General features: G+C 40.2%; 1 protein-coding gene across 1 annotated transcript in view; it reads left to right on the top strand.

Moving 5' to 3' along the window:
• Positions 1 to 25,504, top strand: part of kcnh5b (potassium voltage-gated channel, subfamily H (eag-related), member 5b) — a 242,179-nt gene that overhangs the window by 151,182 nt on the left and 65,493 nt on the right. Inside the window, exon 11 of the mRNA XM_028565179.1 lies at positions 1,396 to 1,588. Coding sequence (XP_028420980.1) covers positions 1,396 to 1,588 — 193 coding nt within the window. The remainder of the gene's footprint in view (positions 1 to 1,395; positions 1,589 to 25,504) is intronic.

Raw genomic sequence — 25,504 nt, 5'->3', positions numbered from 1 at the left:
TTTTACTAAAGCTCTGTTAAAATAACAATGAAATGCTGCTTTATTGACTTTAGACCAGGTTTTTGTTGGTCAATGGCGCGATCACTTCCCGCTGCCTCAAGATAGCAATACTCCCAGAATGCACTTGAACACACCTCCCTGTAAGACCAGCACGCCCAGAATGCACCTGAACACACCTCCCTGTAAGACCAGCACGCCCAGAATGCACCTGAACACACCTCCCTGTAAGACCAGCACGCCCAGAATGCACCTGAACACACCTCCCTGTAAGACCAGCACGCCAAGAATGCACCTGAACACACCTCCCTGTAAGACCAGCACGCCAAGAATGCACCTGAACACACCTCCCTGTAAGACCAGCGCGCCCTGAATGCCCCTGAACACACCTCCCTGTAAGACCAGCACGCCCAGAATGCACCTGAACACACCTCCCTGTAAGACCAGCACGCCCAGAATGCACCTGAACACACCTCCCTGTAAGACCAGCACGCCAAGAATGCACCTGAACACACCTCCCTGTAAGACCAACATGCCCAGAATGCACCTGAACACACCTCCCTGTAAGACCAGCACACCCAGAATGCACCTGAACACACCTCCCTGTAAGACCAACACGCCCAGAATGCACCTGAACACACCTCCCTGTAAGACCAACACGCCCAGAATGCACCTGAACACACCTCCCTGTAAGACCAACATGCCCAGAATGCACCTGAACACACCTCCCTGTAAGACCAGCATGCCCAGAATGCACCTGAACACACCTCCCTGTAAGACCAACACGCCCAGAATGCACCTGAACACACCTCCCTGTAAGACCATGGGCCACAGATGGGAGCAGGTGCATTTGTTATTTAAATGATGCGGGCACTGGACGGGAAACTGACAACTACGTTGGTCTTAAACTAGCAAGGGTGCAAGATAGGGCCCCAAAAGTCCTGTTCCCCACATTTTACCATAAATGAGGTCCTTGTGCAAAGAAAACACACAAAAAACATTGGAAAATGTAATAAAAAAGTAATAACAACATGGTGTGTAATAAATCCTTAAAAATAAAAGTCCCAGTTCCTTTAGGAACAGAGATTTAGCTGGCTAATAAACCAACCTACATAAAAAAGCAACATAACAGTCTTCACTAAAGGTCCACTTACTCACTTTTTGGGGAGCTTTCAAGCTTCTCTTTGGGTCATCTTCATTGAAAATTTTTAGAATCGGGTTATTTTTTGACTGTAACTTATGTTTTAGACAGAGGCTGTACAAAATATTCAAGTGTGTTAGGAATTCATTACATTACGTAACAATTCTGCACGCAGTCTTAGACCACGCTGCTACTGTAGCAAAGCTATAACTTTAAAGAAGTGACAATAGATCTAAAGTTCCTGCTCTCTCACTCAGGTGTTTAACGAACACCCAGCGTTCCGGTTAGCCAGCGACGGCTGCCTGCGCTCCCTGGCCGTGGAGTTCCAGACCACCCACTGCGCCCCCGGAGACCTGATCTACCACGCCGGTGAGAGCGTCGACACCCTGTGCTTCGTTGTGTCAGGGTCACTGGAGGTCATCCAGGACGACGAGGTCATCGCCATCTTAGGTATGTGGACATGTCTTTTAGTAGATGCTTTATTAAAGGGTTGTGTGGATCTGTGTGTGTCCTTAACTGTGTGGGTGGATTGTGTGGCCGCTCAATTAACAGTAAATAAGTCTGGATCAACCGAAGTACATTTCCAGGAGAATGTCCCTCTCCTACCTCTCTCCTCTCTGAGATCCACTGGTAAGAGCCAATGAGGTTTAACCATGTATCAGCTCATTTAAATAGCTCACGTTACTGTACTGTGTCAACAGATAACTTCATTTAATATTGGATGTCGAGTTTTCTTTTATCAGGGTGAAAATGTTCCACCAGAACAAGTTCCTTCCTGAGACTATTCTGCAGATCCACCATCGCTGCGTCCGGAGCTTAGCGCCGCCCAAGATGATTGTGATTGGTTTAAAGAAACGCAAACAAACCAGAGTGTTTTTTTTTTCTCCTATGCCAGAATATGAATGTTATATGATTGTAAATTGTAAATCATTTTGGGTTTTGGACTGTTGGGACAAAATGGGAAGTTGCGATGGGCCATTTTTCATCATTTACCCTTTTTATAGGCAAAGATAAGCTAGCTGCAGCCGTAGCATGGATGTAATGCTGTGAAATCAACCCTTCAACACTAGCTGTATATGATTGTGCAGCATTGAAACACCCACAATGGAAAAGCCAATATGACTCTTAAGGAAGGAGGAGAAGCATGAATACAAACACAGTCTGGCAAGTTGAAAGATTGCTGTACAATGCTCCAATTAAGCAGTGAATGCCAAATAAGTCAAAAATATAATAATAATCAAAATATAGTGGTACTAAAAGAAGCATCAAAAGATAATGTATGTGTTCTTAAGCAGCTCATGACGAAGACAGGAAGCACATTAGATGAATGTAACAAAGCAAAAGAGAAACAACTAAAAAACTCAAATAAAATGCTTAGATTTAACAAAAAACAGCGTCTGGTTGGCTGTTTGAGAGAAGGTCAACCAGCTGAGGGTCAAATATGTCAAAACCATTTAATCTCCAAATTGTCATATTTTTTGGTGGCGCATTTGTTTCCGATTTGAATGGTTTTCATAATCCCAGCAGGTCGGAAAAAAGCTGAGTCACTTCAATCATTATGTTGGAAACTAACCGCCAGATGACGTGGTTTCTGACTTTCAGCTCAGAAAGGACTTTGAAAAGAGTGGGACACAAACAGTCTGACTCTTATCTGCCTCTGAACATATTGCTTTGTGCAGCCTCGTACTGTAATAATCATGAGGAGGAGATGCACGAGGGAAATGGAAAGACAGAATAAGAAGCCCACAGAGATAATGTCAGAGAAACTGCTTTTTTAACTGAGACAAGCACAGATAGCATTGATGGCAGAAATGCCTGCAGAAGCCATGTAGTGCACATTCTCATAACCATCAGCGGGCCCCAGATGAGTTTCCTTTACGTTTTCTTGACTGAGAATAACAAGAAAAAAAACAGTTTTTAACAGCAGAGAGCGAGTGCAAAGCAGATCGTTTGGTGTGTGGAAGATTCGAGGTAAAAGCTGTTTCACTCTCACACACAAAATGTACTTACCAATAACAAAATAAGTCAGTTTTATAGCTTATTGGGGGACAATCATCTTTAAAAAAAAAACACCCAGGGGTTGTTTGCTGGACAGGGGACCAGTTAAACCAGTTGGAGGCATTTTCTTTTTTTAGCAGGCGCCTTTAAGGACACCCCACAGTTTATTGCAGTGCATTAAAAACAGTACCCATTCAGCTAAAAACAGTGAATAATACATAAATGTTAAGATACTCACACACTCACAAAACAGGAAACATAAAAAAACATTAACATGTATCTAGAGTCCTGGTTCAAAAGCTGTCTCTCTAAAATACATCTTAAAGAAATTCTTAAATTTAAATTAAAATCAAATTTCCATTAGGTTCTACCAGTTACATTATCATTTTCTACTCACCAAAGTAATGGCAGAGCTCTCTGAACACAACAACACTGAAATGGGGCCATAGGGAGTAAGAAGCAGACAAGCCAACAGCCAATTAGCCAGATTATCTAAACCACTTCATTTGGAAGTCAAAGCAAGCGTACTTGACATTTTGGTAATAAACCCTCAATGCATCGGAAAACTGTAAGAGCACAGCTCCAATATGTCCAGCGGGGTCAAAGGTGCAGCAGGAGGTTGGCTTGTAAACTGTGGCCGATGTTTACAGCAGACAGTGTGGGTAATAATTCTATCATTCTGGTATTACTGATAGAAATGATGGCCAGAGCTCATTTGTACTGATAGTAAAAGGATCCTTTTGTTCATATTGAATGTCTCTCATTAATATGTTGTTGGCTGCCAGAGAGCAGAAAAAAATATTTAAACAAGCAACCAGACACACAGCACTGCTGTTATTACCTTATTTTATTTAGCCAATGCAAAGTCCTGGAACCGAGAAGTTGCCTCCGGATCTGCTGCGAGGAGGGACACTAATCCTCTTTTTTAAGTCTTTGGAGAGGGCAAGCTTCAAGGATGTGTTCCTGTGCTGTTTGCTCCAGTCCACAAGCACACAGTGGGCGTCTGTGGAGACTGGCCAAGTACGGCTGTGGCCAATCCTGAATCCAACCAGTCCTCCAAACCATACCACCATATAGGTTGTTTATTGCTACCCTTTAATATGACCCACCGGAGCGTTTCAGAAATCAGCGCCCCTAGCTGTGGCAGGAAATACGACCCACAGGAGTGTTTTCTGTCCTCGTTTCCAAACCAGAGAAGGTAATGTTTGTGGTTTTAAACACGCTGTTAACGTTGTGAAACAGTCTCAGTTTAGTTAGGTTTTGGCACCACAACTGCTTAGTTAAAGCTCCATTGTGTAATGTTTTGAGTTGATTCTTAGCAAAAAAAAACTTTGTTCTTTCACAAATATGTACTCCTTCATGTGTAATTATTTCCACCAAGTAATCAAAGTATTCTCGTAAGCGTAGAATCTGACATTCAGAATACATACGGGCGGGTCCCTCAAATGACGGCCGCCATGTGGAGCCTCCATCTTTATAATACATTAGCCAAAGAGAGACATACCTCCATCTTTATAATACATTAGCCAAAGAGAGACATACCTCCATCTTTATAATACATTAGCCAAAGAGGGACATACCTCCATCTTTATAATATATTATCTTTATAATACATTAGCCAAAGAGGGACATACCTCCATCTTTATAATATATTATCTTTATAATACATTAGCCAAAGAGAGACATACCTCCATCTTTATAATATATTATCTTTATAATACATTAGCCAAAGAGGGACATACCTCCATCTTTATAATACATTATCTTTATAATACATTAGCCAAAGAGGGACATACCTCCATCTTTATAATACATTAGCCAAAGAGAGACATACCTCCATCTTTATAAGACATTAGCCAAAGAGGGACATACCTCCATCGTTATAATACATTAGCCAAAGAGAGACATACCTCCATCGTTATAATACATTAGCCAAAGAGGGACATACCTCCATCTTTATAATACATTAGCCAAAGAGGGACTTACCTCCATCTTTATAATACATTAGCCAAAGAGAGACATACCTCCATCTTTATAATACATTAGCCAAAGAGAGACATACCTCCATCTTTATAATACATTAGCCAAAGAGGAACATACCTCCATCTTTATAATACATTAGCCAAAGAGGGACATACCTCCATCTTTATAATACATTAGCCAAAGAGGGACATACCTCCATTTTTATAATACATTAGCCAAAGAGGAACATACCTCCATCTTTATAATACATTAGCCAAAGAAGGACATACCTCCATCTTTATAATACATTAGCCAAAGAGGGACATACCTCCATCTTTATAATACATTAGCCAAAGACATACCTCCATCTTTATAATACATTAGCCAGACATACCTCCATCTTTATAATACATTAGCCAAAGAGGGACATACCTCCATCTTTATAATACATTAGCCAAAGAGGGACATACCTCCATCTTTATAATACATTAGCCAAAGAGAGACATACCTCCATCTTTATAATACATTAGCCAAAGAGGGACATACCTCCATCTTTATAATACATTAGCCAAAGAGAGACATACCTCCATCTTTATAATACATTAGCCAAAGAGGACATACCTCCATCTTTATAATACATTAGCCAAAGAGGGACATACCTCCATCTTTATAATACATTAGCCAAAGAGGGACATACCTCCATCTTTATAATACATTAGCCAAAGAGAGACATACCTCCATCTTTATAATACATTAGCCAAAGAGGGACATACCTCCATCTTTATAATACATTAGCCAAAGAGAGACATACCTCCATCTTTATAATACATTAGCCAAAGAGAGACATACCTCCATCTTTATAATACATTAGCCAAAGAGGGACATACCTCCATCTTTATAATACATTAGCCAAAGAGGGACATACCTCCATCTTTATAATACATTAGCCAAAGAGAGACATACCTCCATCTTTATAATACATTAGCCAAAGAGGGACATACCTCCATCTTTATAATACATTAGCCAAAGAGTGACATACCTCCATCTTTATAATACATTAGCCAAAGAGGGACATACCTCCATCTTTATAATACATTAGCCAAAGAGGGACATACCTCCATCTTTATAATACATTAGGCAAAGAGTGACATACCTCTATCTTTATAATACATTAGCCAAAGAGTGACATACCTCCATCTTTATAATACATTAGCCAAAGAGGGACATACCTCCATCTTTATAATACATTAGGCAAAGAGTGACATACCTCCATCTTTATAATACATTAGCCAAAGAGTGACATACCTCCATCTTTATAATACATTAGCCAAAGAGGGACATACCTCCATCTTTCTTTCACGCTTTTACACTCAGTGGCATCTTGACTTTCTTCTTGACAGCTAATTCTGCCTATTTGTGTAAATTCAAAGTTTTATAGTTGCTACTTGCTTGGCTAACTATAGCATGGTTGTGCATAACACTAGAACGCTGTCTAGGCTACTTTTCCTGGCGTCAGTGATGACCTACCTTGTAACATAAACCCATCTTTGACCTTTTGGAGCATCCTTTGAATAAGTGTGACTCGTCGGATACGTGTGTGTGTGTGTGTGTGTGTGTGTGTGTGTGTGTGTGTGTGTGTGTGTGTGTGTGTGTGTGTTGGGGGTGTTATATTACCTTATAATGTTGTGCTACTGGACATGTTAGCAAACAGACACAGATACAACATGCTCTTCCCTTGTCCAAATATAAACTCTCATTTTAGCTCTGGTTTGGTCTCCAACTTTTGACAAAAAAAAGATCTGTCTCAAAATGCTTTGAGTTGGTAATAATAATTACTCTCACTTTAACATTATTTGAAGGTAGTTATTTCAAAGTTAGACATATTTGTTAATGCAGGTTTAAGGTCCAAACATGTTGCATGTAGTTAAGAAACATGGTTTCAGAAGTGGCTTTGTTTGAGTCTTCCTACTATCAGCTTTAGTTTATCTCGCTAACTCATAAAATAGATTGCAAACATATATATATATATATTAAATCAATTTTACATTATTATGGAAAGTAGTGATCCCGGAAGGTACCCGTAGAAACTGCTGCAGTAGGAGGATTCATCTGTGATGTTAGTTGCCAGCATGCAAGATAGTAATCCATTATGTTAGAGCTATAGATCCACTGCAGCAGATAGTCAGACTCAGCTGAAAAAAGAAGATCAAAAAGGAATGTGGAGAGGAAGGGAAGTCAAGAAAAACATCATAGCAGAAAAGAAATAATGTTGTAAGGGACAGACATTTTAAAAGCGTAAGACAAAATATGGGGGAGACCAAGTATAAGAGGAAGGTAGGAAGAGGCAGCCTTTTTTATTTTTTTTTATTTTACTTCATTAGGAGGCTGAGTTGGTCGAGGCAGGAGTCAGAGCATTAGATGTTTGATAAATTGCTTCATCCCACTGAGGACATGGATCATTAAATTGTCATCAGGAGCTGTTGTGGACCTGAAGAGACGGACAGGGTCAAAACAAGAATACTTTCTCAAGTCCGCTCTTGTTTTCCATTTCATTCTGATGCGTTTCCCCCAAAGTGAGCGTCTCACGTTCTGAATTTACCGGGCTTCAGGCATTTTGACCAACACTCACTTCAATAAAACTTCAATAAAACCAGCAGCCACTTCCGGCAGCCACTTCCGGACCCCATTCACCAGATCTGAGGCCCACCCAGTGTCATTTACTGCTCCACAAATACCCTATTTCACATCAATCGCCTTGTTGAGAAACAAAAAGTTTAAAAAGGCTGCAGAAAAGTTTTTGGAAACTGCATTAAAGATAAGTGGCAATTATGTCTCAGCCTCTTTTTAAATCGATTCATCACACTCTTCAAAAGTAAGCGGAGCAATAATTGACTTTTCTGGCTGGTTTTGTTTTATTTAATTTGCTTTGTACCATCAACACTCTCAAATCCATCTATATCAGAGCACAGGCCGTATTTAATTAGAAAATATACTTTAAATTCATAAAAAGAGCCTTGATATATTACGACAGACCTTTATTGTATAAGTCCAGTATATTTGATAATATTGTGATGGAAAGACTTTGAGCTGCTCCTGTTCGCTGTTAATGCCAAGTCAACACTGTTTGGTATTACAAGACTTCATGGAGCAGAATCCCCGGTCAACTGATGCCCTACATATTCCACTTTTACATCAAGGGCCAGACATGAAAAGTTTGTTGACATGCTTAAATTTAATTGAAAAAGTAAAATATTTTTGAATGTACTGTATATCTCATATAGCTTATTTGGTTCAGATAAAGCCCTGAAAAAAATTCAGCAAAAACATTCCTTAGCCATCATAGAATTTAGCAAATCAAGCAAAACAATGCATTCTGATTACATTTGTAAAAGTAGGCTGCCCAGCTAACAACAATGGTAATGGGAATTTCTGCGTCTCACATTGTGCTTTGAGTGTGGCGTGATTGCAGTTTGAAAAACAGTTTCCTGTCTTTTTGGTTTGGCACACAACTACCTATTCATATGCAGGCCGGATAAAGATTTGTGAGGCGCCGGATTTGGTCCTCAGACCTTGAGTTTGACAACTCTGGCTTAAGGCAAACCACAACTTCTGGTCGCATTTTATTTTACAGTACATTAAAAAGATATAATAAGACGTTCTTTGTACCAAATTAACTAAAACCAAAACTATAAATAATGTTGTTTTTATTAGACAGTAAATGAACATGTATACCCTAATAAAATACCAAACACCTTAATTATACTGCACATTAATAAGTCTTAAAATTATGTTGTTTTTAATGAACAGAAAAAGTTATACTACTGAAATTGCAATGGAAGATGTCCAAAATGCATTATATGAAGAAAAGTTAGGAAAAGCCACAGGCTTTGACAATATACTTATTGAAGTTTTAAGATCTCAGAAATTGCTGCAGATTCTGCATGGCCTGTTTAAAAAGTGTTTTATGTTTGGAATCTGGCTCCCCTATGGTATAAATAGATTATAAATCCTATAGTCAAATCTCCTTTGGACAATCCTAGAGTACCCCTAAACTATAGATGAATTAGTATAGTGAGTACAGTGTAGAAACTGTACTCCTCTATACTTGAAAGACTAATGAGCTTTATTGAGACAACAAATATGTTGGCTGAAGAGCAAAATGGATTTAGGAAAGGAAGGGCTTGCATTGACCATATACACAGTATACACAATCTATAATGTGATTTCAACAAATAGATTCAATCAGGGCCTGCATACTTTTATTTGTTATAAAGATTTCCAAAAAGCATTTGATCTTGTAAATAGAAACCTCTTATTGTATAAACTACTTGAAATCAGAGTAAATGGTACATTTTATAACTAGAGATGGTCCGATACCAGTATCGGTATCGGCTTCAATACTGCCTAAAACGCTGGTATTGGTATCGGGAAGTACTGGAGTTTATGCACGGATCAGATACCACGTAATAAAGCCCTAAAGAAAATCTACGTTTAAGTAGTTTATTTATAACTACTATAACTACTATTTATAATTGTTTAAAGTTCTGTGGCGTTCATTGTTTGAGTTTGTTCATGTTTCACAAAGAGTTTAACCTGAGCCAGACCAACAACAAAGATAGAAATAATATCACATCCATACAGGGATAGTAGTATACAGTTGTTAAAACATAATAAAATATATGACACTCTGGTATCGGATCAGTACTCGGTATCGGCCGATACGCAAGTTCAGGTAAAGGAAGCAAAAAATGGTATCGGGTCATCTCTAGTTATAACACGGTAAAAGAAATGTATAGAGATCCAGAAGCCTGTGTCAGGGTAAATGATTTAAAATTCTCATGTTACGCTTTTTGGCTTTTTCCCCTTTCCTTTATTGTGTTATATATCTTTTTTGTGCACTTTATAGGTCTACAAAGTGAAAAAGCCCAAAGTCCCCCCCAAAGGGTCTTACCATCTCCAACAGAAAACACTGTTCACAAACTGTTCCAAACAGCTCTATTGTAGTCCAGCCTTTACTTCAGAGACAAACGTTTAACACACGTTATAATGCTCGCCTAGCTGCTAGCATGGCACGCCCTCATACTGTAGACCATGACTGGCTAGTAGTCCCTACCTAGGTACTGTCAGGGCACGCCCTCATACTATGCGTCTGACTGGCTAGTAGTCCTTACCTAGGTACTGTCAGGGCACGCCCTCATACTATGCGTCTGACTGGCTAGTAGTCCTTACCTAGGTACTGTCAGGGCACACCCTCATACTATGCGTCTGACTGGCTAGTAGTCCTTACCTAGGTACTGTCAGGGAACGCCCTCATACTCTGCTTCTGACCGGCTAGTAGTCCTTACCTAGGTACTGTCAGGGCACGCCCTCATACTCTGCTTCTGACTGGCTAGTAGTCCTTACCTAGGTACTGTCAGGGCACGCCCTCATACTCTGCTTCTGACTGGCTAATAGTCCTTACTTAGCTACTGTCAGGGCACGCCCTCATACTCTGCTTCTGACTGGCTAATAGTCCTTACTTAGCTACTGTCAGGGCACGCCCTCATACTCTGCTTCTGACTGGCTAATAGTCCTTACTTAGCTACTGTCAGGGCACGCCCTCATACTCTGCTTCTGACTGGCTAATAGTCCTTACTTAGCTACTGTCAGGGCACGCCCTCATACTCTGCTTCTGACAAAACAGAGAGCTCAACACACTGATATAACCTCTAAATACAATTATGAACCTGAAAATGAGCATGATGTGAGCACTTTAACGACAGGGTGCTTTTACAGTTTACATAAAGGATTTGGTGAATGTTATTATCCAACTAGAATGTGGAGTGAGATGTGATGAGGGATGTGAGTGCCCTTCTTTATGCAGATGATCTTGTTATACTTGCAGAAACTGAAGAAAATGAACAAATAATGCTTTCTGTTGCCAATGCTTGGTGTAAAAAAAGAAAAATAGGAGTTGTAGCTAAGCTAAACATTTGAAGAGATGTGGGTTTCTCCACCTATATAATAAACTATATTATGCCTGTGTCTGTCCTGTGTTGGATTATGTCTCTGGGGTTTGGGGAAACAAAGACATGTCGGTAGAGTGTTTTGTCCTCTTCTACTTGTGTATTGTTACGTTTTGAGTTTTCTACCCGTAAGTTATCGTAAACAAACCTTGTCACTGGTAATCACACAGATCACCCCTCTGGCTGTTAGGAGATCCAGTCATTATTTAAGTGCCAGATTTTTTTTTGAGGATTTTTGGAAAGATTTTGGAAAGATTAAGTTGACTTCTTGAAGTCTGACTGATTGCAGCTGCGGTTGAGGAGATACCCGCTGAGTGCAGACACATCTGTGAGCCAAACAGTCCCTCCACATGTTGTCAATGAAATGCTTGCTTATTTTCCATAAACCCTTAAAAAAATCTCTCAAGGACCCTTTAGGGTCCACAGACTCCACTTTGGGTATCGCCTCAACTCCTTGACTCTAAGTGGATAGCTTGCAAGTTGTTAACAACAACGCTTCCAGCTGCAGTTTGTGTCTGAGCACCAAAGCTGCTGTGTGACCACAGCATCAGTGGGAGATGGATGGAGAAGCACCAGGCGATGGAACGAGGGAGAAAAAAAGGATTGATGTAAGGGGAAGCACGATAATGGGTTTGTCTGTGTGTGTTCACAGCATGAAAAGGAGGCTTCGTTCTAAAAATCGCTTCCCTCCTGGAAAGTATTCCTTTTCCTTCCTTTCCTTTTCCTTCTTTTTTTTTCTCTTCTGCTCGGAAACGGAAAAGGAAGTTCTTTTTCCGAACCAGAGCTCATGTTGGGAAACAGGATGGTTTGCATTGAAAAGCTTCCGTCTGTCATTGTTTTAAATGTAGTTTGGGGATGGACATACAGGGACAGATGCAGGATAGAGGAAGTTGTTGATCAAACTCCTTAAAGAAAGGGACATTTTACGAGACATTCAGATGGAACTGTGATCAATAGCTTCTATTCCGAAGGTGTTATTTTTCTGTGGAGACTCATCAGTGGTTGGATAACGTACAGTGTACCTTCTGGCAGGGCCGCCGTGTGTCTCGAGACTGGGAGAATATGAGAGAGAATCAAAGGATGGGGGAGAGATGAGGTAAAGTAGAAGGAGCAGGGGAGGATGGAGGGAACAGAAGAGGGAGAGTGTGTTGGTTGTGGTTTTGAAGCCACTGATTTCCCCAGACTTAGGAGTGAGGCTGCTCCCCGAGGCTGTAACACACCCTGCTCTCATTAGTGTCCAATGGCATCTGGTGCACACACACACACACACACACACACACACACACACACACACACACACACACACACACACACACACACATAGAGTCGAGCAACAAAGGTACTAGAAATCTAGGAATGCCAGTGTCTATTTTATATTATGGCTCTTTAATGTCTCCATGTACGGGCTGTGGAAATAAGTATCCTCTTGGGGGGAAAATAAAGTATCTAAATTCACACACGCACACACACACGTGTGTGTAAGAACCAAAAGTAAATAGTAATAAAGAGTGTCCTGTCGGCACAGACCATGTAACCACAACATCTCCGGTTCCACTGTAGGAAGAAGTATTCAGATCCTTTACTTAAAGGGATAGTTTTCAGATCTTTAGAAGTGTGGTTGTATGAACTACTTGTCCATAGTCAGTGTGGTTGTATAAACTACTTGTCCATAGTCAGTGTGGTTGTATGAACTACTTGTCCATAGTCAGTGTGGTTGTATGAACTACTTGTCCATAGTCAGTGTGGTTGTATAAACTACTTGTCCATAGTCAGTGTGGTTGTATAAACTACTTGTCCATAGTCAGTATGGTAGTATAAACTACTTGTCCATAGTCAGTATGGTAGTATAAACTACTTGTCCATAGTCAGTATGGTAGTATGAACTACTTGTCCATAGTCAGTGGGTTAGCTCCAGTAGACAGCAGTCGGTACGCCCCCAGTTTGGAGAAAACAGGCAGGAGTACCAACACGGAAGCTAAGCAGCATCCTGCTGTGGACGGGGGCAGCAGTTAAACGCATTTCAGACACCTAAAAACATCTATATTGGTTTAGTGTCTCTATATTTAGAATATTTTCAGTGCTCTACCTTGCTGTCAGACAGCCCTTTTACGACGGGGAACTGAAGCTGTTATCTCTGCGCTCTTCAAAGCCACCAGCCTCCTTTGACAAAAACAGACATTTTACCTCTCAGAACACGGGAGTTGCTTTAACGCTGCCTTGATTGGAAACCCCAAAGACACACAATAACACAAAACAAACTAAACGATCTGCTCCGCTCTAGAGAAAATTCACCCACCCTCTTATATATTCTTTTTTGCCAAAATGATGAGCTGATTAATTTCCTACTCCATCATTAATGCTTGGTTATGAGAAGGGTACTTTAGTCTGGCCTTCTATTCACAGAGCAATATGTCCTGGCCCAGCGAATAATATGTCAGCCGTGAATAGGAGATGAGCCTCCAGCCACATATGAGTCGAGCTGCTTTACAAGACCCAGTAATAAGAACCACAGTGGGGCTGTTTTGATGTGAAATGCATTAGGAATACATTAGAGGAGGAAGTTATTAAGAGTGTGAGAGAATGATGAAAGGAAACTTTAAACAGAGAGATTCTTATAAAATTTCTTAATGCAGCACTGCTTTTCATGGCCATCTTCAGACTCAGATATCATCCTTTGAAACTGACACTTATCACCTCATATAAAAGTATCTTCTGTACCGTCCAGGGGCAATTCTAGGATCAGACCTTTAGGGGGGCTCAGCCCCGAATGACAATGTGACACGGATGCTGTCGGTACGCGATCTGTGCTGTCTGCACAATCCGTTCTGCGCAAGATGTTCGCGCATGCGCAGATGATTATCCTGTTTACGACACTGCACCTTTGCACCACGGGAATTTCATTCATTTCACAGCGCTTGCAAAGTGGAGGAAACTGAAGGTTTGCACTGACAGAAAGACTCAGACTTCATTTCATTTCCAAAATGGTGTATGTTCCTGTAACAACTCCTTTATTATTTTGGATTGGCAACCACGTAAATACCTTGTAATGCATAGTGTAAGCTACATTTAAAAACATCACAACATCTCCACACTACATGTCACAAAAATAACAATGTCGCCAAGGCTTAGTACACGGACGTCGATATGCGGTTTTGGATCATTGACAATAAGTACTTAATTTAAACATCTTTATAAAACCAACCTGCAGTGAACTGCATAATGAATAACATAAAATGTAGCCTACAAAAATATTATTCCCGCGGTGCAATGGTGCGCAAGCGTGGAACAGATCGTGCAGTGTGGTAAACAGGGTTATCATCTGCATAACGGATCGTGCAGGCAGCACAGATACAGTGCCATGCAAAAATAATTCGCAATGTGAAGCTCATATACCATAGAGCTTCATTCATCCCGAGGGAAACGCTGCCCATATGTTTCGACAATTAGACGCAGCAGCATAATTAATGCATCAGTTGGTCAGTGGTCTCGTTAGCATAAGTGGTTCTGATTAATATCACGCGGATTACGTTGGGACTTTTAGGCAGATCAAGTTCCTCTTGTCGAGAACAGAATGAGGTCATTAAACATCTTTATTACTTCTTTTTTTTTCCTGCAGTGAACATATTGAGAAGAACTCATTTAATCATTCATCGGTTCATGTCGAAAACACGTCAGACATTTTGCATAGTAGCTATAGAGTCTGGAAGCACTAAGTACTAAAATTATTAAAAAGGGTGCTTCAAATGCTAATAGTAGTACTTCTAATACAATAAGGATACAATACATATAATTCAATATGATGCTGTTGGGGGATCAGTGTCACAGCAGCTGTGTAACTGTCTCCGCCCACTCAGTTTCCTGAAATATTGGCCTGACTGGGGCAACAGCAGCATCCGCCTCAGATGCCTATTACTGGGCCGAGATAAGGCAATACAGGGGTCAGGGTACACACCCCGCCCGCCCGTAGGCAATTTCTTTCTCTGCTGATATGGGGAAACAGGCTACAACAGCATTCAATGTCAGCTCCACATTAGTCAAGATGTTAACTTGGAGTTGATCTTCATGTAGACATACACAATGTCCGGCTGAGTTCATATAAAAGCACATCTATGAATAATCACAGTTAGCTTAACCCTCTGAGGACAAAAGACACACCAGCGAGTCCAAGCAATGTTTGACAACACCCCTACTCAATAAGCGATATTACAAAATTTCATTTTAGACATTTATTTACTATTTTATTCATATATTACGCTACTGTTTTTGAACCCAAGACTTTTGTAAACTCATTTCAAGCACCAAAACAACTGAGTGTAGGTATGTTTTCACAAGAGATTTGACAAATATTTCCACTTTAGTGCCAAATTATCTCTTTATACATTGCTCTGGGACAATTTTGGGCGTCACTATACAGAAAGCTTGGTGTGTTCTGAACATTTCACACATGGGGATCAGTTAAATGAAAATACCTTAAAAGGACAATTCAAGAAGAAATGTAAAAATGTTCTTAGACCTCAGAGGGTTAAGCAGGGATGGTGTATTCACACTTGGTCCGTTTCAGCCCTCAAAAAGAACTTGGACCTATTAGTCCGCATTTTTTGCGCATATGTACAGTATACACTCCAAAGGGACTCAGACCCCTCTGGAACGAACCGTACTCAGATCTTCTCGGGAGGTGGTCCGCATTGTGCGTTGTGAACACAACACACTTCTGGTTTGCTTTGCCCTTTTGCCTTTTGCCAATGTATTTTAGCCCTGAGGCGCCATTAGAGCTGAAGGGGACCAGAAAGAGAACTGAATCCTCTTTCAAGTAAACAAGACAATGTGAACACAGAAAGAACGGAGTCCCTTTGCTGTTGGTCCACTTTTTGGTCCACTTCAAGAGGACAGAGTTTGGTTCGTTTAAAGAGGACTGGTGAGTGGTAAATGTTAGAAGTAAAGCTGTTTATGTTCCAACATTCCTTCCATTTTTTTAAGGATGCAGTATTCTGTTGATGTTCAAGTATGGAATGGTAAATTTGATGAATAAATATGCTCAGGGCATACCTCAGTATTCTTTAGCTGTAACCACTATCATAGCACAGAATTGATCCAGTAAAGAATAGCATGTTTCTGCACATTAAATATAAAAAAAACAAAGTAGGTATACTGTACACCCCCCATGCGCAAATATTTTTCCCTCATTCATGTGCAAAAAAAGAAAAACTTTACTAACAACTTTTAAGTCATTTGACCTTGATGAGGTGCACAGGTACCTTCAACAGCGGAAGCAGAGCCCGCGAAGGAAGAACCCAAAGCACGATGGCGGCATGGCAAAAGTCAGGAAATTTGACCAAGTGCGAGCTCCAAAGTCTGTAGTGAAATGGTATTGCACATTTCCTCTTCATTGCGTAAAAGTCCAAAACACTTCTACCTCACTTATAGCGCCCCCTAAAGGGCGATCATCACCAAATCTGGTGGAGAGCCGCAGAGTGGCATGTCCAACAATAATCTCAAGTTTTGTGATGATAGCATTTACTGCAGCAGAGATATTTCCATTGCAAATTATTCCCATTTAAATGCATTGACTTATTTGCCAAAAGGCTTCTACGTTCATTATAGCGCCCCCTAACGGCCGATTTTCACCAAATTTGGTAGGGAGGCTTGGACTGGGATGTCGAACAAGAATACCAAAGATACCTATTAATTTGGCCGAGATATGCTAATGTTCATATTTTGTGGCTAGCTACGAAAATTAGTTTGCTTGTAAATTGCAAATGGTGTAACGTAGCAAAATTCTTTTGATGACTTTAGGTCAGGTCCACATGGAGATGCTACCTACCAAGTTTCGTACCAATAGCTCGCATGGTCTAGGACGAGTTCAAAACGTTGGTTTTGCGCATTGCGCGATATTGTGAAAAAACTATATCCTCAGGCTCAGATGGATTCAAGGAACACGTGGATATAAGGGTTTCTAATCTGCGATGTAGACTGTGGGAGTTATAGGCAAAAACACGTTTCACGTCATTATAGCGCCACCTAGTGGTCCATGTGTGTAATATTTGGTTGGTAAGGTCAATGGCCCATTGTCCATCTACCATGTAAATTTAAAGTTGTTCACATTAGTTTAAGTGGTAAATATAGACATGGGTCCCATAGGCCACGCCCACTTTGACGAATCAGTACCCCACTGTAGGCGTGGCCTCAGGAGTGGGCCTAGATGGTACACTAAAAATTTCGTAAAAATGGGATGAGTCGTTCATGAGATAAACTTTTTGTACTTGTAGCGCCCCCTAGTGGCCAATCTTTGTGAAATTGGTTGGGGAGCCTTAGAGGGTCATGACAAACAAGAATCTAAGGATTTGCGATGATACCATTTATTTTGGCCGAGATATGGAAATGTTTGTGTCTTCATAGCTAGCTACACAAATTTGTTTGTGTGTAATTTATGCAATTTTCATCTGACAAAAAATCTTTTGATAACTTTTTGTCAGGTCGGTCTAGAGATGCTAGGTACCAAGTTTCATGCAGATCAATCGCACGCTCTAGGAGGAGTATGAAAAAGCAGGTTTAATTTAAATCACGATTTTTCACGCAAAAAAAAGTCTAGGTGGAAATGGGCGTGGCCTATATCACGTGATTCAGCTGGATCCAGTGAACGCGTAGATGTATGGTTTTTGAATGTCGGAAGTACGATTTGGGAGTTATAAGGCCAAACGCGTTTTTTCTGCTATAGCGCCACCTAGTGGTGTAAGTGGCTGAATTTTTTTGTCCGAGGTCCCTGCAGGGATCTGGACCAGTCCTGAAAACGGCACCCCACCATGTACGGTTTAGGCTGTAGCATCTGTTTTATCAGCGGAATAATAATAATAAGAAACCTTAGGAAAGCAATAGGGTTCCATAGCTCTGCTGTGCAAACAGCGTCGCTTTGCTACCGCCGATTCTTCCAGCCTCGGGCTTGGACCCCTAATAACCCAGTACCAAGTAGACTGGGAACTTCTCCAGGCAAACAATACCTGCATTCGATTCTTTTTGTACACAGATCTAGAAAAAAAAGACTATTTGCATGGATTTGCTCGCAGCCAATCACAGTAGAGCACAATGTATTTGGCAAAGTTGGCAGTTGCTACCATTCATGTGATGGGTATCGATTGTAGAGAAAGGAAGTAGAGAAAAACCGTTATTAAATGAAGTACTCTTCAATGAAGTGTTAATATCTCCTTAAGGGTACTAGTATTGGTAGTGGTGTCGTCATTTTTTAAACAATACCCAGCCCTAGGTAAAAGTGACTGTGTGTGTTTTTACTGCAGACCAACAAGTGTAAACTTCAGAAACACAACTCTACTGTAGTTTAAAAATGCGGGTTTATAAGGTGCACCCTAATATAAACATTCTTCATATGAACATAGACGTTAAGTTCAACTTCACCATCTTTGCAAGCATTGAACATTAAACATAGACCTCATGAATGCATCGCCAACAAACAACAATAATATATACAGTCTAGTCAAAAACATGAAAGCAATATAAAAAAATATATAAATATATGAAGAATACAAAAAAAAGTAGTGTAGATCAAACCACAGATGAAAACACCTTAGCCAACCTGCCATCAGTGGCTACAGAATAACAAAGACTCGTGTAGGCCATTTCCTCTTTTGGATCCCTTGTAGTGGCGTGTTGAAGTAAGGAGGTCAAACTGTGATTAGGATACTTAACAATCAATCGCACCTTATGACTAACATAACATGTTAACTGTAAACAGAGGTAGAATGTAACTAAGTACACATGCTGAAGCACTGTACTTGAGTCCAAATGTTGAGGTACTTGTTCTTTACTTGAGTCTTTTCTCTTCATGCCACTTTCTACTTCTACTCCGCTACATTTCAGAGAGAAATATTGTACTTTTTACTCCACTACATTCATCTGTTACAGCTTTAGTTACTAGTTACTTTAGTTACTCCACTACATTCATCTGTTACAGCTTTAGTTACTAGTTACTTTAGTTACTCCGCTACATTCATCTGTTACAGCTTTAGTTACTAGTTACTTTACACATTAAGATTACTGCACACAAAACACAAATTTGTGGACCAAGTACACAGCAAAGCCAAACATGTAATTGCACTTCTATCTGAATATTTATCACATTATAATTCATAGTCTGTCAGTATTGTCATGTATTGTGGTATCTACCTGTATACTTAATTACTAAAAAAAATCTGACGTTTGATTCTAAAGTAAACTAGCCAGCAATATAACGGCTACAAGTCACACTGAGATAATGAGACCATTAAATAAGAACTCGTTGGATCCTTTACTCTGTCTACAATGGGAGGATTGTTCTGCATTGAGTACTTTTACTTTTGATACTCTAAGTAAATTTTCTTGATGAGACTTACATACTCTTACTTTAGTAACATTTTCAATGCTTGACTTTGAGTATTTTTACAATGTGGTACTAGTACTTTTACTTAAAGCTACATTGTGTAAGAATTTCTAACATCTAGCGGGGAAATTGTATATGATAACCAACTGAATATTACTTTCTAGCCCTTCCTCCTACGGTGGCCGAACCCAAAATGATCTCTTAGTATCTCCATAGTTTACACGCAGCTGTTCTAGCCACTCCAATATCAACTTTGGTCTTGTTACTTTGCCTGTTGCGTTGTCGTTTTAATTCTCTTTTTAACTTCCTTGGTGACTCCGTTACATGTCCTAGAGAATAGGCGTGATCCTCCATCTTCAACAGGCTTTCAAATCGGCAGGCAGTCGCTGAGTTATCCTCTCCCCCTCCCTGGCATTCGTCACGGTGCCACTGAGTGTAAAAGCATGAAAGGTGGAGGTATGTCTCTCTTTGGCTAATGTATTATAAAGATGGAGGTATGTCTCTCTTTGGCTAATGTATTATAAAGATGGAGGTATGTCTCTCTTTGGCTAATGTATTATAAAGATGGAGGTATGTCCCTCTTTGGCTAATGTATTATAAAGATGGAGGTATGTCCCTCTTTGGCTAATGTATTATAAAGATGGAGGTATGTCCCTCTTTGGCTAATGTATTATAAAGATGGAGGTATGTCTCTCTTTGGCTAATGTATTATAAAGATGGAGGTATGTCTCTCTTTGGCTAATGTATTATAAAGATGGAGGTATGTCTCTCTTTGCCTAATGTATTATAAAGATGGAGGTATGTCTCTCTTTGGCTAATGTATTATAAAGATGGAGGTATGTCTCTCTTTGCCTAATGTATTATAAAGATGGAGGTATGTCCCTCTTTGGCTAATGTATTATAAAGATGGAGGTATGTCTCTCTTTGGCTAATGTATTATAAAGATGGAGGTATGTCCCTCTTTGGCTAATGTATTATAAAGATGGAGGTATGTCCCTCTTTGGCTAATGTATTATAAAGATGGAGGTATGTCCCTCTTTGGCTAATGTATTATAAAGATGGAGGTATGTCCCTCTTTGGCTAATGTATTATAAAGATGGAGGTATGTCCCTCTTTGCCTAATGTATTATAAAGATGGAGGTATGTCTCTCTTTGGCTAATGTATTATAAAGATGGAGGTATGTCCCTCTTTGGCTAATGTATTATAAAGATGGAGGTATGTCCCTCTTTGGCTAATGTATTATAAAGATGGAGGTATGTCTCTCTTTGGCTAATGTATTATAAAGATGGAGGTATGTCTCTCTTTGGCTAATGTATTATAAAGATGGAGGTATGTCCCTCTTTGGCTAATGTATTATAAAGATGGAGGTATGTCCCTCTTTGGCTAATGTATTATAAAGATGGAGGTATGTCCCTCTTTGGTTAATGTATTATAAAGATGGAGGTATGTCCCTCTTTGGTTAATGTAGGCAAGGCAAGACAAGGCAGCTTTATTTGTATAGCACATTTCAGCAACAGGGCAATTCAAAGTGCTTTACATAAAACATTAAAGAGCAGTTAGAAAACAATTAAACAATTTAAAAACATTAATAAACAAATTAAAAACATTAAAAGACAAGAATAAAATTGATAGTGCAGTATAAGAATAAAAGTTACAGTGCAGTATAAGAAATTAAAGTTAATAAAATAGATTATTTAAAGAAAAAGCAACATCAAAAAGCTTAGATTTAAAAGAACTGAGAGTTGGAGCGGACCTACAGGTTTCTGGGAGTTTGTTCCAGATATGTGGAGCATAAAAACTGGGTGGGTCATAATGTAGTAGCAGATCAGAAATGTATTTTGGCCCTAAACTGTTTAGTGATTTATAAACCAGTAAAAGTATTTTGAAATCAATTCTTTGAGGCACTGGAAGCCAGTGTAGAGACTTCAGTACTGGAGTGATGTGATCCACTTTCTTGGTTTTAGTGAGGACTCGAGCAGCAGCGTTTTGAATCAGCTGCAGCTGTCTGATTGATTTTTTAGGGAGACCTGTAAAGACACCGTTGCAGTAGTCAAGTCTACTGAAGATAAAAGCATGGACAAGTTTTTCCAGATCCTGCTGAGACATAAGCCCTTTAACCCTTGATATATTTTTAAGGTGATAATAGGCTGATTTGTTTATTATGTTAATGTGGCTTTTAAAATTTAGGTCTGAGTCCATGACTACACCAAGATTTCTGGCTTTGTCTGTTGTTTTTAACATTGTCGTTTGAAGCTGAGCGCTGACTTTCAATCGTTCCTCTTTTGCTCCAAAAACAACCACCTCCGTTTTTTCTTCATATAATTACCTATAGATACAAAGTAGTCCCTATTCTTTAAATAGGATTCAAACCACTTTATTACTGAGCCAGAAAGACCAACCCAGTTTTCCAATCGGTCAAGCAATATGTCATGGTCTACCGTATCATATGCAGCACTGAGATCAAGTAATACTAAGACTGAAATTTTGCCACTATCTGTGTTTAAGTGGATGTCATTAAAGACTTTAACAAGAGCTGTCTCAGTGCTGTGGTGTGGTCGAAAACCTGACTGGAAGGCATCAAAACTGTTGTTTAGCGATAAGAAAAGGTTGAGTTGTTGAAAAACCACTTTTTCTATGATTTTACTTAAAAATGGAAGGTTTGATATTGGCCTATAGTTGCTCATTAGTGTCTTGTCTAGATTGTTCTTTTTTAGGAGTGGCTTGATGACTGCCGTTTTCAAGGCCTGTGGGAAAATACCTGAGAGCAGAGATGTGTTTACAATCTGTAGAAGATCAGAAGCCAAACAATTCGAAACATTTTTGAAAACACCCGTTGGTAGAATATCAAGGCAACAGGAGGAGGTTTTCAGATGTTGTATTATGTCCTCCAGGTTTTTAAGGTTGATCGTATGAAATTGTGTCATGTTGGAATTTGTTTTGCGTGCACACTGTGACAACACATATCCTGTACTTGATATGGAAGCACTGACTGTTTTTCTAATTTTCTGAATTTTGTCTGTGAAGAAGGAGGCAAAGTCATTGCAAGCCTTGGTAGACAACAGTTCAGATGCTATTGGTACTGGAGGGTTTGTTAATCTATCAACAGTAGCAAACAAAGCACATTAATTATTATTGTTTCTGGCAATAATGTCAGAGAAAAAGGACCGCCTTGCATTCCTTAGTTCCAGATTATAAAGTGTTATAATGGACCTGGAGATTAGATTTTCGCCAACTGCGTTCAGATTTTCGACACTCTCTTTTTTCTGTTCTCACAACTATAAAATTTCTCCATGGAGATCTTTTCTTTCCAGAGACAGCTTTGACCTTAGTGGGAGCAATAGCATCAATAACATTCGTAATTTTACAGTTGAAATTATCTACAAGCTCAGTGACTGAGGCCCCAGTGAGAGTGGGTGTAGAGGAGAAAAGCTGAATGAATGATTCAATGGTGTTTTCAGTGATATACTGTTTTCTGATTAACTTTGTTTGAACACTTTTGGACACAGATATAGTGCCGTTAAAGAAAACACAGGAATGATCAGAGAGAGCCACATCAGTCACCACAACCTTGGAAATGTTCAGACCCTTGGAGATAATCAAGTCCAGTGTGTGCCCCTTATTGTGCGTGGGCTGTGTCACATGCTGAGTCAGTCCATAGCTCTCTAAAACACAACACAGTTCTTTGGTCCCTCGGTCCTGGGGGTTGTCAACATGAATGTTAAAATCTCCAGCAATAATTACACGGTCAAAGTTAATACAGATTATAGACAGCAGTTCAGTAAAGTCGTCAAAGAAGGTTGCACAGTATTTAGGTGGCCTGTAGATATTTAGAAGTAGAGCTTGAGGGGAGGATCTTAGCTGAAGAGCCACATATTCAAAAGAAGCAAAATTTCCGTAAGATAATTGCGTACATCGGAATGAGTGAAACAAAATGGCTACTCCACCTCCTTTCTTATTCACTGTATTCTCACTCATAAAACTAAAGTTAGGGGGGGTGACTCAATGAGAACAGCAGCACTGTTATTATGGTCCAACCATTTCAGTTAAAAACATAAAATCAAGATTGTGCTTGATAATAAAATCATTGATTAAAAATGACTTTCCCACCAAAGACCTAACGTTTAGTAGTGCTAGTGTTAGTGCGTTTTCATTTTTTGGGACATACTGTGGCTGACGAGGAATGGATGCTAAATTTGCAAAGTTTGCAGTTACGTGCTTATTCACCATTCTTCTGGAAGAATCTAATAAGCAGGGCCCAGGCTTGTCTTGGAAAGAGTCATGAGTGCTACTAGGCATGCAGCCTGGACCCGGCCCATATCAGTTAATGCTTGCTGCATTTTGCACACAAGCATCCTTATCATTTTGGGGAGAAGGAGTTAACTGCCGTCCTTGAGGGGGTAGAGGTGCCTGGCGTTTTACGATGGGAGAAGGAAGGGGGGCATACTTGGTTCCAGCATTTACCAGCTGCTTCATCTGGTCAGTGAACTCCAACATGGGGATGGGGGAAAGAGGGGAGAGCGACGTATCCTTAAAGAGGTCCTCAAAGCTTTCGTGGTTGTCAAAGGGGTTTGAGGAGTGTTGGATGGGTGAGAAGGGGGGTTGAGATTTCTCATCTCTGCTCTTTGGTCTCCCATGTTCAAATCTTTGCTCAGGTGGAGGCTCTGGTGGCTCCCTGCCGCACTTTGTTGTGTCTTCCTCTTGTTTTGGTTCATCTTGTCTCGTGTCCTTGGCCAAGGGAGCAGATGTGTGGCGCAGAAAGTAAAGTGGGCTAGAGGTGAACAGCTTTACTCCTGGCTTGTTAAGGAATAGTCCATCTGCTTTAAAAAGATGTCTGCAGCCACAGAAAATGTTAAAATTGTCAATGAACTGCAGAGAATGGTTGTTGGTACATGCAGTTGAAAGCCATTTGTTCAATGCCAACAGTCTGCCGAAACTCTCAGCTCCTCCTCTGACTGGCGGTATAGGGCCACTGACAAACACCTTTGCATTTAGGGAGCTGACTGCGTTCAGCAGATTCATAAAGTCAAGATTCAGCACTTCAGACTCTTGCTTTACAACATCATTTGACCCTATATGCAGTATAATGTTCTTCACAGTTGGATGTGCTGCTATGATATCCTGGATTCTTTGGGCCAAGTCAGACACCATGTCTTTGGGAAAACAGAATATTTTGGTGTTTTTACTGCTTTTTATATCTTTCACAGCAGAGTCACCCACAATCAGAGTTTGGGGCCAAGTCATTAGCTTTCCCTGTAGCTTTTTACTTTTAGAATTGCTCTCAGTCCTTACCCTGCTGTGTGACGATGAGACGTAATCCAGGTCATGTCCAGGGTCCTGCAGCAGTGGAGCAAATCTGTTCTTCACCTGCACACTCAGTTGTTGGGGAAGCATTTTGTTGGTGGTTTTCCCTTTTGCAGCTGTCCACGACCATGTCCTGCTAAGTACAGCGGTTAAAGAGGCACTCTGCCTGGGTGGTAATGCAGGCCAGCCGGTCATATCACAAATCTCAGGGCGCTGTGCCCTGCTCGTTAGTCGTCCTCCCATTTCCCAGGAAAATGATTTACTCTTAGGCTTTGCACCAAAAGAGTTCCAGGGAGGACTACCGCTTGTTGATTTATTATCCGTTCCACAGCCCTCCTGTTTCTTTGTGGTCTTGCTGGTGCTAGTTAGCCGTGTGTTAGCATGCTTTTGTCCATTGTTTTGGTTCAGTGGTAAAGTGGTGTCATTTCCACATGATCTGTTCACTTCCACGTTTACTTCTAACCGGTAAATTTTGGTTTCCAGAACTGCAATCTTCTGAAAGAGTTTGTAGTAGTCCTCTATGGAGAAGGGTGGCATCTTGCTGCTAATTAGCTTTAGCTACAGTCACTTTAGGACAGGCTTGAGCTATTGGTAGGCCACGCTCACGCAGAAAAATGTTCAAATATGACAGTAGCCTACTATGTCTACAAAAAATGTATAGTCCAGTGATTTATAAGTATCCAAGAGCCGCTGCACATAGTTTCTCTCAGAAGAAAAGCAAGATTATCAGC

Source organism: Perca flavescens, chromosome 20 (genome assembly GCF_004354835.1).
Source record: "Perca flavescens isolate YP-PL-M2 chromosome 20, PFLA_1.0, whole genome shotgun sequence".
NCBI lineage: Eukaryota > Metazoa > Chordata > Actinopteri > Perciformes > Percidae > Perca > Perca flavescens.
Note: the sequence above shows the minus strand (reverse complement) of the source record. Positions and strands in the feature narration are given on the sequence as shown.